The sequence below is a fragment of the Triticum aestivum genome, chromosome 3A (genome assembly GCF_018294505.1).
Source record: "Triticum aestivum cultivar Chinese Spring chromosome 3A, IWGSC CS RefSeq v2.1, whole genome shotgun sequence".
NCBI classification, from domain to species: domain Eukaryota; kingdom Viridiplantae; phylum Streptophyta; class Magnoliopsida; order Poales; family Poaceae; genus Triticum; species Triticum aestivum.
In genome coordinates this window covers 139869523-139884818 of record NC_057800.1, presented here as the reverse complement: position 1 = coordinate 139884818, position 15296 = coordinate 139869523, and the positions used below count along the sequence as shown (strand labels likewise).

General features: G+C 44.4%; 1 protein-coding gene across 1 annotated transcript in view; it reads right to left on the bottom strand.

Annotated features, from left to right (window-relative positions):
• Positions 1-8892: 8892 nt before the first annotated feature.
• LOC123060716 (uncharacterized) overlaps positions 8893-15296 on the bottom strand; it is a 9186-nt gene continuing 2782 nt past the window's right edge. Inside the window, exons 2-4 of the mRNA XM_044483538.1 lie at positions 13422-15294; positions 13101-13292; positions 8893-9881 (exon numbers count right to left, since the gene is read on the bottom strand). Of these exons, the coding sequence (XP_044339473.1) occupies positions 9326-9881; positions 13101-13292; positions 13422-15294 (2621 nt within the window). The 3' untranslated portion in view covers positions 8893-9325. The remainder of the gene's footprint in view (positions 9882-13100; positions 13293-13421; positions 15295-15296) is intronic.

Sequence of the window (15296 nt, the reverse complement as noted above, 5' to 3'; positions counted from 1 at the left end):
CAATGATATTGTGCTTGCAACGATCTGGACGTTTGACTAGTTCCCAGACGTTGTTGAGCTCAAATTGATGTAATTCCTCTTGCATAGCTTGAAGCCACTCAGGCTCCAGAAATGCTTCATCTACCTTAGTGGGCTCTGTGATAGAGACGAAAGCAAAGTGCCCACAAAAGTTGGATAAATGTGAAGCTCTTGAGCGTGTGAGAGGACCTGAAATATTTATGTCGTTGATGATTTTCTCAATCTGCACTTCATTTGCAACGCGAGAATGAGCTGGTTGTCGTTGAGGAATTTGATCAGCATTTTCTTTAGCACCATTTTCTTCAGGTGCATCAGCATGACGTTCTTTACGTTCTGGAACGACTTCTTCAGCAGATTATTCGGTAGGAATGACATCCTCAGTAGCCTTGAAGTTGATGGATTCCTCAGGAGGTATTTCATCTGTCACAGAAGGTAGGTGCTCTCTTTGCGAGCCATTAGTTTCATCGAACCACACATCTACAGTTTCAACAACCTTGTGGTGATAGGTGTTGAAGACTCTGTAGGTGTGCGAGTCCTTACCATAACCAAGCATAAAACCTTCATGTGCTTTCGGTGCAAATTTAGAACTAGGATGAGGATCTCTAATCCAGCATTTAGCACCGAAGACTTTGAAATAACTCACATTGGGTTTCTTGTCAGTGAGGAGTTCATATGCAGTCTTCTTAAAGAATTTGTGAAGATATACCCTATTGATGATGTGGCAAGCAGTATCAATTGTCTCAGGCCAGAAGCGAGTAGGTGTCTTGTACTCATCCAGAATAGTGCAAGCCATCTCAACAAGAGTCCTGTTCTTGCGCTCCACGACGCCATTCTGCTGAGGAGTATATGGAGCAGATAACTCATGAGTGATACCAAGTTCATCAAGATAGTCATCAAGACCAGTGTTCTTGAACTCATTCCATTGTCACTTCTAATGTGCTTGATCTTCACACCAAAGTTGGTTGAAGCCCTCGAGGAAAATCGTTTGAAGGCTTCCTGCACTTCAGTTTTGTAAGTGATGATATGCACCCATGTATATCGAGAATAATCATCAACAATGACAAAGTCATATAAAGATGTAGCACTAGTAAATGTGGCATAGTGAGTAGGGCCAAAGAGATCCATGTGAAGCAATTCAAATGGACGAGTGGTAGTCATGATGGTCTTTGAGGGATGCTTGGCCTTGGTCATCTTTCCGGCTTCACAAGCTCCACACAAATGGTCCTTGAGGAATTTGACACCCTCGATGCCAATGACATGCTTCTTCTTCGCGAGCGTGTGCAAGTTCCTCATCCCAGCATGACCAAGTCGTCGATGCCATAGCCAGCCTTCTGAAGCTTTTGCAAGTAGACATGTAGCAGGTTGTGGTCCTGTAGAGAAATCAACAATATACAAATCTCCTCTCCTAAAGCCTTCGAAGACTTTGGAATTGTCAGCTTCCATGATCACAACACAACGATACTTGCCAAAGACAACAACCATATCAAGATCACAAAGCATTGAGACATACATGAGGTTGAACCCTAAGGACTCGACAAGCATGATTTTGTCCATGTGTCAATCCTTTGAGATTGCAACCTTACCTAGACCCGATACCTTGCTTTTGCCTTTGTCAGCGTAGGTGATATGCTTCAGATGCGATGGAGATAAGGGAGCGTCCATCAATAGATTCTTGTCACCAGTCATGTGATTTGTACATCCACTATCAAGGATCCACTCAGTGGCTTTGGGTTGATCATCCTGCAGATGAATTAGTGCAGCTTACGAACTCATATACTTCATTAGTGAAGAATATGATATCAATTTCATCAGATCAATTTCATCAAGCAATAGAACAGATAAAGCAGTAGAGGACGAGAGAAATGAGAATTCATTTCTTCATGATTAGCTTGCGTCCTTTCAAGCATATTCAGATCTCCAGTAAATTCTTCAGACGTTTAAGTTCGTCTGGAGAACTGACCCTGCATAAGAGATCAGTTCTTTTTCTTCACCACCCACATCTGAAGGGGTGGCAAAGAGTTCATCATTCTGCGAGCTACATAATAGAAAGGTGGCATAGATGCCAATCCACTTCGTTTCACATAACAGGGGTTAGGGTAAGCATAAGAGTAAGCAGAGAAATTCTTCGAAGATTTATGAACATAATGGTTTTACTAATAATGCACATATCCATAATCCTTAGATCTTCCCTGCGAAACAGAAGGGTTAGCATGATGATGTTCATATGAGTACTTTGATCCTTTTGAGGAATTTGATCCATGTGAGGAATTTGGTCCGTATGAGGACTTGGATCCATATGAAGAATTTGGTACATGTGAAGAATTTGATCTGGGGTTCCTATTCTTCACAGGTGGTGTCATGATGACATTCACCTGAAGACTTTCAAGGCACTTTTTGGGAACCCAGATTTTCTTTATAGGAGAACCGTTCCTGCAGTTAGTGCCAACATATCTAGAAAATACTTCACCATTCTGATTTTTGAACAGTTTATAGTTGGAGTCAAATGACTCATCAGAGGAATATGAAGATTCACATGTAAAGCCAGATAAAGTAGATGGATCCACTGAAAGTCCCTTTGCAGCAACCCATGAGGTTTTGGGATACTGCTCGGGTTTCCAGTAGGTCCCATCAGCATTGAGTTTTCTCTCAAAGGCAATACCCTCTTTCCTAGGGTTCCTATTGAGGATCTGCCTTTTAACCGCATCACAAAGAGCCTGATGCCCTTTGAGGCTTTTGTACATGCCTGTCATATACAACTTCTTCAGCCCTGCATCATCAGTGATACTAGCAATGTCCTCAGATGAGGAATTAGTGATAGCAGAGATAGTTGAAGAATTTTCAGCAATGGAAGCATTTGAGCATTCAGGTGAAGAATTAGCAGATTCACGTTTAATGCACTTCAAACATGGAGGAATAAATTCTTCCTGGGTAGCGCTGATTTGTTGAGCAAGTAATGAATCACGCTCCTTCTGAAGATCTTCATAACTCACTCTTAACTGCTCCAGATCTTGCTTTCTTTGAATAAATTCATAAGAAAGCTTCCCATGATCACATAAGAGAGTGTTATGATGACCTTGAAGATTGTCAAACTTGGACTGAAGTCCCTGAAGGCTTTCAGCCAAAGCTTTAGAATGATCCATTTCTTCACCCAACATATCATCGCTCTCATCTAGCATGTTTTGAACTTTTTCCAAAGCTCTTTGTTGTTTAGTGGCAAGGGAAGCAAATTTGACATAACTGGGTCCAAATTCATCACCAGATTCATCATCACTGGACTCAGGTAAGTAGCATTCAGTTACCTTGGCACCTTTTGCCATAAGGCATGGTGCAGAGGATGATGATTCTGGATTGAAATTCTTAGCCTTGCATGATTCCATGAAGTCCTCGAACCAGGGTCCATGATGAGATCGATGACTTTCATAGACCTCAGAGAGTCGGTCCTAGATGAGCTTTGCATGGCTGAGATGCATAACGTTCCTGAACTAATTTTGTGACAAACCGAAGCAGATGATGTCCTTCACCGTGAGGTTGAGAAGTGTGTACTTGCGAATGTCATCAGCCTCCGCCATCTTGCATAGGTCAGTAAGGCCAATCTCGATGACGGTCCAGAGTTCGCTGTTCATCGCCATGAGACGCTTCTTCATCATGGCCTTCCACTTGGGATAGTCATGGCCATTAAAGATGGGGCATGTCACAGTCTGCATTCCTGTGGTCGACATAACTAAAACTCCAGGCGGTTAAACCAAAATCACACAAAACAAGGGAGTATCTTGCTCTGGTACCAATTGAAAGTGTGTTAAGTCGACTAGAGGGGGGTGAATAGGCGATTTTTAAGAATTATTCACTAAGGAATTTCAGGGTGAGGAAATTCCTAAGAGAAGAACTACTTGCAGTGGAATAAGTACGCAGATGTAAACATAACAGAACATAATCATGGCCTTCATGATGAAATGAAAACAAGCACAGAGTACAGAAAGCGTAAACACGGGATAAAACAGGATGAAGACAAACAGACTGAAGAAATTGAACTGAGGAAATTGAGAAAGTCTTCAGTCAAAGTCTTCAAACAGATATGAACAAGCACACAACACGGCAATGAGGAAATGGAAGGGTTGAGGAAATAGAACCAGTAGGCTTGGTGAAGACAATGATTTGGTAGACCAGTTCCAACTGTTGTGACAGTTGTACGTCTGGTTAGGGCGGCTAGGTATTCAAACCTGAGGACACACAGTCTTGAACACGCAGTTCAGGACACTTAGTCCTCACCGTATTCCCCTTGATCTAAGGTCACACAGACCTCGCCTAATCACTCGTGGTAAGTCTTTAGGTGACTTCCAAACCTTCACAGACTCGGTCACTCAGCGATCCACAATTTCCTCTTGGATGCTCTAGACCATGACGCCTAACCGTTTGGAAGATGCACAGTCTTCAAAGGTAACAGGCGTCGGATCCACGCAGGATCAATCTCTTCAGTCATGCTCAATCACTTTGGGTTTGTAGGTATTTGGGTTTGGGTTTTCCTCACTTGATGATTTTCGCTCAAAGTCCTCGGAGGATGAGATGCTCTCAAATGACAAGTGTCGGTTTCTCTCGGAGCAGCCAACCAGCTAGTGGTTGTAGGGGGCGGCTATTTATAGCCTAGGGAGCAGCCCGACATGATAAGACATAAATGCCCTTCAATGATATGACCTTTAGGTGGGAAGATATTTTGGGACAGCTGGCGCGTAGCACAGCAACGGTCGGAAATTTGACTATCAAATTCCTTAGGGCTATCATGTTCCTCACTTGTAGGCAATCCGCACTAGCGAATTCCTAACTCCTCAGTTAGGACAAATTCCTCAGAGACCAGAAGAGCTTCGTCTCCGTCACTGAAGAAATTGACTGAACTTCATGAGATTTCCAATGGCTTCACTCGAAGGGATTGGTAGGTGTAGGATTTTGAGTTGAGCATCACTTGGAAACTTTTCCTTAGTATTTCCTCGACCCCCTTTAATAGTAAGGTGTTTCCTATGACTCAAGAAAGAGAAAATGAAACTACGAAAACAAAAGTCTTCACGCTTCATGTTCCTTGAATGAATACCAAGTCTTCACGGTCACACCAATTTCTTCACTTTCAAAGTCTTCAAAAAGTCTTCAGAAATCCAAAGTCTTCAGTCGAAGAACTTCATTTTTAGGGGTCGACTTTCTCTGTAAATATCAAACTCCTCATAGACTTATAGACTTGTGTACACTCACAAACGCATTAGTCCCTTAACCTATAAGTCTTCAATACACCAAAATCACCAAGGGGCAGTAGATGCACTTACAGATTGGCCTCGTGTCGGGTTTCTCGATCAATGGGCCAACCCCGATGAACTATACTGTCAGTAGCCCACGAGCTTGTCTAAATTTTTGGAGTCTGTCTTCTTCGAGAACGAAATCCAAGCATGCCCCTTTCATATTGGTGATAGGTGCAGTCTGGTCTTAGGTAGCCTGGCTTCAAGAATCTTCGGGGCCATCAACTGCGTGGCCTCAAGAGTGTATCTTCGAGGCCTTGGAGCTTCTGATCTCAGGGTATCGTGGTCTTAAGGCTTCGCGGCCTATAGTTTTTGACTATGTGGCTTATAATATTGCATCCTACAGCTCCTAGCCTCGTAGGGTCGAGGCATCACAGCTTCTAGGCATGTGTCTTCGCAGTAGGGTTTATGGCTTCCCAGCTTACATCTTGATGGTTTTGCGTCCTGTGCCTTCATGTCTTCGCAACCTACGTCTTCACGACCTCGCATCGTCCACCGCTAGCCATAAGAACCAAGGCAGCGCTGCCTCTTGCCTCATCACATTATGTCACCACTGTCGTAAAGGTAGGGAAACGGACAGTTGTTGGTCCTCCTTTGATCACATCGTCGTGATGATAAGGCATGGATCTCTGCGCCCATATTTCGCGTAATTAGAAACCGCAGACGAAATGGGACATGTGTCCATTCACCGAGGCTGTCACTTGGGTTTGCCAGCAGGAATCCTAGAGAGAGAGGCATTTCCCCACTTTTCCATTCCCATCACAGATCTGCTAGTGCTCCTCCCAAGAAGGGGATGGTTGTCATGCCCCCTGAGGAGGAACATGACAATGACGACAGCAAGGAGGACGAGGACAAAGATGACGAGGATGATGATGAGCCCTTCGGGGAGGAGGCAGACCTCGCTGGTGAGGAGGAGGCGCAGTCGGCTTTGCCCGTGCAAGGTATGAAGAGGGGCCATGGCGACAGGACTTCCACCACCGAGGCTCAGCCACCGAGGGCTCCCCAAAGATACGAAGAGCTCTTGAGGAGGCTGACGCACCCCCAATGTTGGTCCTGCCGATCTGGGTGGTGAGGCCTCCAAGGAAGCACAACACTTTTGCGCCCGACCGGTAATCCCTTCATCATTTACTTGACCATAGTATGTGGTAGTTGATTTGCTTTATTTGTTGATTTCGGACTTTGTTATTTTAGGCCCACCTGTGTCATCGACGAGGACAACGTGGTGGCGTCCTCAACGTTGAGGATTGCGGCTATTGAAGCCCCTAAGTTTGGTCTACTAGGGCGGGGTTGGCAGATAGAGTACACTGCCGGAGGTTGCCGCTTTGGAGATCGTTAGGTACAACATCTTTAGGTCCTTGTTCATTGAGTCCTTAGGGATTTTCGCCACCGTATAGTGTGAATCTTTTCATTCTTATGGTTTGCAAGTGTCATGCCTCCGGTTAGCAATCTTGAGGCCACGAAGGCAATAAACCCTAAGCCGCAAGTTCCGGATCGGTCTGCTGTTGGCAAGGTGGAGATCGGAGGCCCTGGCCCCGATGCAGGTGAGGACACGGGGTCAGGCGGAGATTGGGCGGTCCGAAGCCGGCACGACTGAGGCCACTGTGTCGCCTGTGGCACCGCCAGGAACCAGGCACATTGCCCTACCTTCTGTTCCATGGCCTAGTGTGCCGCCCACCTCCTAGCCTAGTTGTACAAGGTGGCTGGAGAGGTGGCCTAGCCGTGACAATCTCCTGTGAGAGCTATATCTCACTTATAGTGAGTATTATAGCGAGTATAGCTCTCATCTCACCTAAAAGTTTTTCTTTCCCTGTCGTTAATGGGCCGACTCGTTTTGGTGTTTTTTCGCTCGCTCACACTCGTTCGCTCAATTAATCATGAGCCGGTTTGGTTCGATTTTCTTCTTTTTTTTGCTTTCTTTATTTATTCATGGTTTTCTTCGGGTTTTTTACTTTCTTTGTTTTTTCATCGGTTTCTTAGTTTCTTTCTCGGCTTTCAATGGGGTTTTCTTCCTTTTTCCTATGATTTATTTGATTCCTTTGTTTCTTCTTAGTTTTCACTGGTTTCTTCCTTACTTTCTTTCTTCCTTCGTTTTTAATTCCCTTTTTGGATTTCTTTGTCTCTTTCTTGTTTCCATTCTTTTTCATTGGTTTTCACTGGTTTTCTTTTTCTTTTTCTTTTTCTTTTTTTCTTGTTCTTTTTTTTTTGTTTTCGTTGCTTTTTTCGTTTCTCTTTGTTTCTTTGTCATTTTTCATTGGTTACTTTTTTGTCCAACACATGTCTATTTTTCCAATACACAATGTACATTTTTAGTGTACACGTGAAATGCTTTGTTGATACACGTTAAACATTTTTTAAATGCACGATGTAAAGTTTTTTAAATATATATTTTGAACACTTTGGAATACATTGTCAACACTTTCTCAAATACACGGTGAACATTTGTTTAATGGAAATAAACTTTTTTCACGCACAATGTACATTTTCTGTATACATAAAAAATATTTTTGTATACAGGACTTTAAATATATATATATGTGTGTGTATATATATATATATATATATATATGTTTTTGAAGTATAATTTTTTATGTTCGTTGTACATTTTCCGTACACAACATGAACATTTTCTATACATGTTTATCATTTTAAAATACAGATTGCACATCTTTTGTATACATAAGAAAAAAATATACACTTTAAACATTTTTCAAATCCATGTTTAAAATTTTTTAGATATATATTTTGATGTCTACTTTTTTGTACAAATTGTATGTTTTTTGTATACATAAGAAACATTTTTCTTTTACACATTTAACATTTTGCATGTGCATGATTAATATTTTCTTCAAATATGTGTTATGATGTCTACATTCTTTATACATACTATACATTTTTGTATACATATGAAAAAATTATACATGTCAACATTTTTAATACATGAGCCACTTTTTTCAAATAAATGTCTTCAAACATTTTTCTGAATTCATGTTATACATTTTTTGACACACGTGGACATTATTTTAATGTATCTACATATTTTAAAATTAAGCTAACAATTTCTTTACACGGCATTTAACAATTTTCAAATTCATAGTTTTTTTCAAGTATTTTGAAGTGCTGGAATTTACGGTTTTAGAACGTTTTCGAAAATATGAACAAATGTAAGAAACAAAAAAAAACAAATGAAAAAATGTACGGGTACACCAAAGGTCGCTCGAAAATAGCTCAATCCTTTTTTGCTAAGATCAGCATAAAAATATGTTGCTGACGTGAACCAAACAAGCAATGGATTAAGCAACTAGTACGAAAGCCGTTGCGCATTAGCGCATCCGTTTTCTAGTCACACCCTTGAGAGCTTCTGCAATAAGGATGGCTGGCATAACCAATCCAGCATGCCTTGAGGCTCTCGCCTGTAGGGAGGCTCTAGCCCTATCTACGGACCTGGCATTATCGCATGAATTGATTGCTTAGGATTGCCAAACGGTAGTCAATGACATTCACGGGGACACATGAGGCAGTCATGCGAGCACAGTGAAGGAGATCATCAACACGGCAGAATGATTCAACGAGTGTTCCTTTATCTTCAAACGAAGGACTATAAACTCCGAGACACATAGCCTCGCTAAATATACTTTTGGACTGGATTTTGGTCGCCATATTTGGCTCCTCACCCCTCCAGACGTTCATTGTATCCCTATGTTTACTGATTAATAAATGTGTGTTTAGACTAAAAAAACATATAGTCGCGCCCGCTATGTCCCGCTAGCTCAGCCAAAAAGAAGTGTCATCACCGTAGAAGAAGACAGGACATACAGTTTTTTTTTTGAGGGGTGAGAGGACATACAGCTGAAACAGATGCCGAAGTTCAACAACGGAATGAATGAGTAATCAGCCCGGCCCACCACAACAATCAGGACACTTCCATACTGATGAGAAATGCCTTCCCTGGAGCTCAGAGATCTCCAAGCTTCTGAAGAAAATCGCAACTGTGCAACCGCGCGACCAATATGCTCGTTCGAGTACACTTTCGTTCACACGCTGCTGGAGCTGCTCACCTCCGTGTCGTCGTCGAACAAGGTCTTTGACACGGACCCGATCGACATCATCTCGTCAGACCCCGACCCGGCCTGCTCCGGCTGCTGCTTCTTCGAGGCCGTCATGGGCGTCTCGCAGACCATGTCGGTGCACGCCGCGCGCCGCTTCCTCCGCTTCGAGTGCTGCCTGGACCGAGGCACCGCCGCCGCCAGGGGAGGCTCCTTCCCGGGGTGCTTGAGCGCCCACACGCGGCGCAAGTCCGGCACCCAGCTGGTGAAGGAGGAGAGCCTGCGCTCCCTGTTCCGTCGCTCACTCGCTCGCGCCAGCTGCTCCTCGTGCCTGTCATGGTGTCTGCTCCTCGTGTGAAGCGTGGGAGCGCTCGAGCTGCTGGCGCAGTTCCTCTGGCTGCTCCGGCTCTTGTTGCCCTTGCCGTCATCCTGGTTGCTGCTGCTGGGTAGAGAGTCTGAACATGGCAAGTCATCTTCGTCGAACAGATCAAACTCCATCTCCGTGTATATCTTCTTGATCACATCCTCCAGAGAGTCCATGTACCTACAAAATTTTCAGCAGTCTGATTATAAATTTAAACTCCCTGTAAGTTATTGAGCAGTCAAATTATACATTTAAACCTTTGTCTCATCATAGATGTAAGTTATTGAGCAGTCAAATTATTAATTTGAACTCCCTGTAAGTTATTGAGCAGTCAAAAATTGGACAGGAATCCAGAGTTCACTTTTGTTACGAAATGGCTCCAAGAGATCCTAATATGTAGTGCTGTTCGGCAGGATAGTATTTCTAAATTCAGCATATAAAATTACCATTATATATATTTCTGTCATCTTCTTCAGCTTTAACTTTCAGTTTCTCCTTAAGGAATAAGCTTATAAGCAACACAGATACATGACTCAACAATGAGAACAAATAAAGGCTAACACAACACATGTGTAATATACTCATATTTATGACCATTCAAGATTCAACACAAAATATCATCTCATTTCAATTGTCATTAGGAGTTACAACAATGTGCTCTACAATGTCAGCAATGCTTTCATGCTCCTCAAAGGATCAAGGAAAATGAGCGCCACTTATTTTTTTAGGGGAATGAGCACCATTTCTTTGTGATGCTCCTATCTCACAATTCTTTTCACATGATTGGAACTGAAGCATGAGAGCAGTTATAGGTTATAATAGCACACAGCAAATCCCTAGCAGTAAAATTAGTTGTAGCCTGCAGTTTGGCAATAGTAGAAGAGATAAGTATCTCAAGTTAAGATTTCCATCAATATGTAGCGATACAAGTGATCAAACCAAAGATTGTATTGAAGCATAAGGTTTTCATCTGGCAACGGAAGCAGTACCGAGCATGCATATATTTTTTATGAAAGGTATTATGTTTATTTACAATGATGTGATACTGGTTTTTCTAACCAAATGCATGATCAATTTGATAGCGTCTGCTGGGATGCTCTGAAGCACATTCTTGCAGCCAGAGGCTTTGGGAGCAGATGGATCAGATGGATGGATGATATACTATCAACTAGCTCTTCCAGGATACTAATTAATGGAACTCTAGGGGAGAGGATTTTGTCAAGGAGTGGGTTAAGACAAGGAGATGCTCTATCGCCTTATCTTTTCATACTAGTTGCAGACGTTTTGCAACAGTTATGCAAAAGGGAACACCAGGCGGGGAGCCTTAAACACCCACTTGGAGCCGACGGCCCTTTTCCTATCCTACAGTACGCGGATGACACGTTGATTTTACTGCAAGGGGATGTCCAGCAAGCAGGGATTATCAAATGGATTCTAAAGGCTTTTAGTGAATTCACTGGGTTAAGGATCAATTATCATAAGAGCACTTTTGTTCCAATATGTTTAGACCAACAAACTTGCAAGGATATTACCGACGCTCTGCAGTGTCAGGTCACAGCCTTCCCTTGCACATATCTGGGACTGCCCCTTTCTCTCAACAAGATAACACATGGTCTGTTGATGCCTGTGATACACAAAGTTGACAAGCGTTTGTCTGGTTGGCTTGCCACTTTCCTGTCTTGGGGGGGTCGCCTCACCTTGATTAATGCAGTCTTGGCAGCGATCCCTAGTTACTTCATGGGCTGTTTTCTATGGCCAAAACAGTCGCTGGAGAAGGTTGAACAAATTTTGAGGGGTTTCTTATGGCAAGGAAAGAACCAGGCCAAGGGAGGACAATGTCTTGTCGCATGGGAAGTGGTCATGCTACCGAAGGAGAATGGAGGTCTGGGAGTACGAGATCTTGCAGCACACAACAAGGCTCTGGTATGCAAGTTCATGGCAAAGGCTTTACAACAGGAGGAAGCCCCGTGTTATAATTGGTTTGCACGTAGATACTGCCAGAAGGAAATCTCTTGGTCTCCTCACAGCCGGGATACCGCTATCTGGAGAGGCTTCAGGTCCACCGTACAGTTGGTTATGGAGGCTACCAAATGCAAGTTAGGGAATGGACATGGAATTGCCTTCTGGTATGACCTCTGGCTCGACTGCGGTAGGCTAATGACATCCTTCCCGACACTTTTCACCTTCTCTACGTCCAAGTTCTGCACAGTCGCCTCCCAGTTCAGAGATGGGCAATGGAACATTCAGCTACACCCAAACCTCTCTTCCATGGCAGCACAGGAGCTGGAAGTCCTAAATGAAGTCTTGAGCAACGCACATCCTCAAGAAGGTACGCCAGACACCAGAATGCCTCTTTTGGAAGATAAGAGATTAGTACTGCATACTTCTACAAGCTGCTTACCTTTAGGGGAAAGAACTATACGCCAGCTCGCTACATCTGGGACAGGATCATACCAAACAAACACCGTATCTTTCTGTGGATTGCACTCCAGGACAGACATAACACTAGGGATAATATGCTAAGAAAGCATTGGGATAGAGTTGTATCCCATAATGGATGTGGTCTATGCCCAGCTGCAGAGACAATGAGCCACATTTGCTCAGATGCAAACTAGCACAAGCTCTATGGTCCAAGTTCGGTCTGCAGGAGCTATCCACATCCTCTACAGGAGCTGAAGCTTTTTTCTGTTCAGAACAGCCGCGGACTCTGCACGGCAAGTTGTGGCATATTCTCTTCGCGGCATGCGCGGTCACCCTTTGGAATGCCAGGAATGCTCAAGTCTTTGATGGAGCCTTTTGGCAGGAGAGACATGTCTACAACGAGGTTACTGAATTGATCATGCTATGGAGCCTGCGTGCTTCAGAGCACGCTCGACAGAACCTTGTAGCTTGGGCAGATGCTTTTGTTTCTAGTTTAGCAAGAATAGCGTTGGCTCTTCCTTTTTCATCCTGCACGCTGTATCCTGACATAGGTCTGGTGATGGCCTGCTGCACACGTTGTGCCGCGTTAACATCACCTTCATGTAAATGACTTTGGTCATTCGGGTACTTTGCCCGTTTTGAATGGATAAGGTAGAAATTGCTCTACCTTTTTATTCAAAAAAAAATCAATTTGTGGGTATGTTGCTTTTACAATTTTCTTTAAGTAACCTAGCATGGTTCTGTTGGCTCAGGTAGCAAGAAGTGCAGTCATCACTGTACCTTACAAAACTACTTATGCTTCAACGCTAAACGTTCACAAGCATCAACAGAGCTAATAGCTCAACAAATAAAGCCCTGTAATGGTTATAATGCATTCAAAACACAGACCAATGCTAAACATTCACAAGCATCAACAGAGCCAATAGCTCAACAAATAAAGCCTGTAATGGTTACAATGCATTCAAAACACAGACATACCTGGACTTGATGGTCTTCTCAGCAAACTTAACGATACTGTCAGACTGAAATGAATCCCCTTGGAGGTTTATATCAATAAACTGCAAAAGAGAGCAGATCTCTTTTATCATCTTCTGTTTTGAACCTTCCTCGAAGTCTGGGCCAAGTTTGGACCTGATTATTTCCAACCTAAGTAAGATCTGCAGTTCATGCCTGATACATGCTTGTTAAGGCGTACAAGACCAAAAAAAAAACTTAGTATTGCCTACATGTTACTATCTCACTGAGGACTAAATAATTGCAGGGCTGGAAGAAAAAAAAACTGAGGACTAAAAAGGATACTCTCGGATTTTGTAATTTGCGTTGTATTTTGAGGTTTGTTCTGATCCAGCAGATGCTGAATTGTTGTCTTTGTACTTCAACAGAAGCTCTTTGGGTTTCCTCAACAGAATAATGGAAGCTTCGGAGATAACTTTTGCATCAGAAGCATCATCTACTTCCCTGTGTTCAAAATATCTCACTGTAATCTTTCCATTCTTAATCATCAGCGCATCGACAGACAAGCCAACCAAGCGTTCAGCTAGATTTCCCAAATCAGCATCTTCAGAACAAAGACCTTGCTCAATCTTCTGAGGGATGCTCCCAAGAAATGCTTCTAAATCTTCCATTGAAGAGAATGCTGAAGTCTCCTCGTCCACTTGTTGCTCCACTTTGTTGCAATCTGCTTCATCCACTGGTTTGTCAATTTTGTTACAATCTGCTTCATCCACCGAACAGACATGAGGAGCCCCGTCCTCCTCTGAGAATTGAAGTTTTGCTTCTCCTTCATCCTTTGAGGAAGAACGTGTCTCGCCTGTATGAAGGCTCGATGAAGTACCAAGAGATGACAATTTCACTTGCTTCAGCCAACATTTCAGAAACCGCAACTTTTTGGATGCAGTGCCATACCTGCTGAAATACAGGTCTTCCAACTCCACCACTGGCATGCTGCCATCAGCATGTTTGAGGAGCACATCACAGAAGGTGCTCCAACTGGCTGCCTCAAGTAGCTTACTGACCAGCCTGATTCTCTTCTTCCTCACACTCAGCTCCTTTGGTGGATCAGGCATGGAACTATCCAATGTTTCAGGACTCTTCGCAACCACCTGTTCTAAACCAGTGCCATTCCTGTCGACATGCAGTAATGCACAGCTCATCGAGAAAGGTACGAGAAGGCCATCTACAGACTTCTCGTCTCCATCAGAAATCGAAACCATTGCACAATAGTTTTTCCTATTAAGGAAAACCAGAATGAGCTGCCAAATAGGCATTCCAGCCCGAAGGCAATTGCTCTCATCAGCAAGAACCAACTCAAGAAGCCGATGAGGGAAAAATTCCCTGTCCACAGCTCCTTCACCGTCACCCTTGCTCCTATCCTGTGGCAACCCACGTACCAGAGCAACCTCGCCATCTCTGCCCATTAACTGCTCCCAATTCCCCACCTCACACACCGCCTTCACATGTATCCTGGACACACCGTGGCTACCCACCTGCGACGGCGTGGAGCTAACAATCTCAACCTCGCAGCCCTTGCAGACCAGTGGCTTCCCTTTCACATCGGCGATCTCCAACACTACCTCACCTCGCCGTCCACCTCCCCCACACCCAAATCCAACACCTCCCCAGACGAGCCCTGGCGGGGCAACCGCCGACCCCAACGTGACTGCATCTGCTGTCGTAAACCTCCACCCTAGGTCTGTCACCGCCCTCCGTATCCCCTCGCCGGTGGAACCAACGGCAACCCAGCACACCTGTATGCCCCTGGACTGAAGCCGGTCCCTCACCGGCTCGAAAACCCCACGAAACCTCTTCTCAGGGCTGGCGTTCTCCCCGAATTCCTCGAAATCAGAGACGGACGTGAAGAGAACCGCCAAATTGGGCGGCCGGTCGAAGACGCGGCGGCGGCGGCCGTGTTGGGACTCGGCGTCCCAGGAGTAGTCGTGCTCGAGCTGGAGGAGCGACTTGGCGATGGAGGAGGAGGCAGTGACGCGGGGGTGCGGCGAGGCCGGGAGGGCGAGGCGGCGGAGCGGGGCGAGGGAGGCGAGGGTGGCCGTGGGGAGGTGGAAGGAAAGCGGGGTAGGGGCGGAGGGGAGGTGCTTGGGGAGGAGGGAGGAGGAGAGGATCGGGGAGAGGGAGGAGAAGAAGAGGCGCACGGCGGAGAGCGAGGCGGGCGAGGGG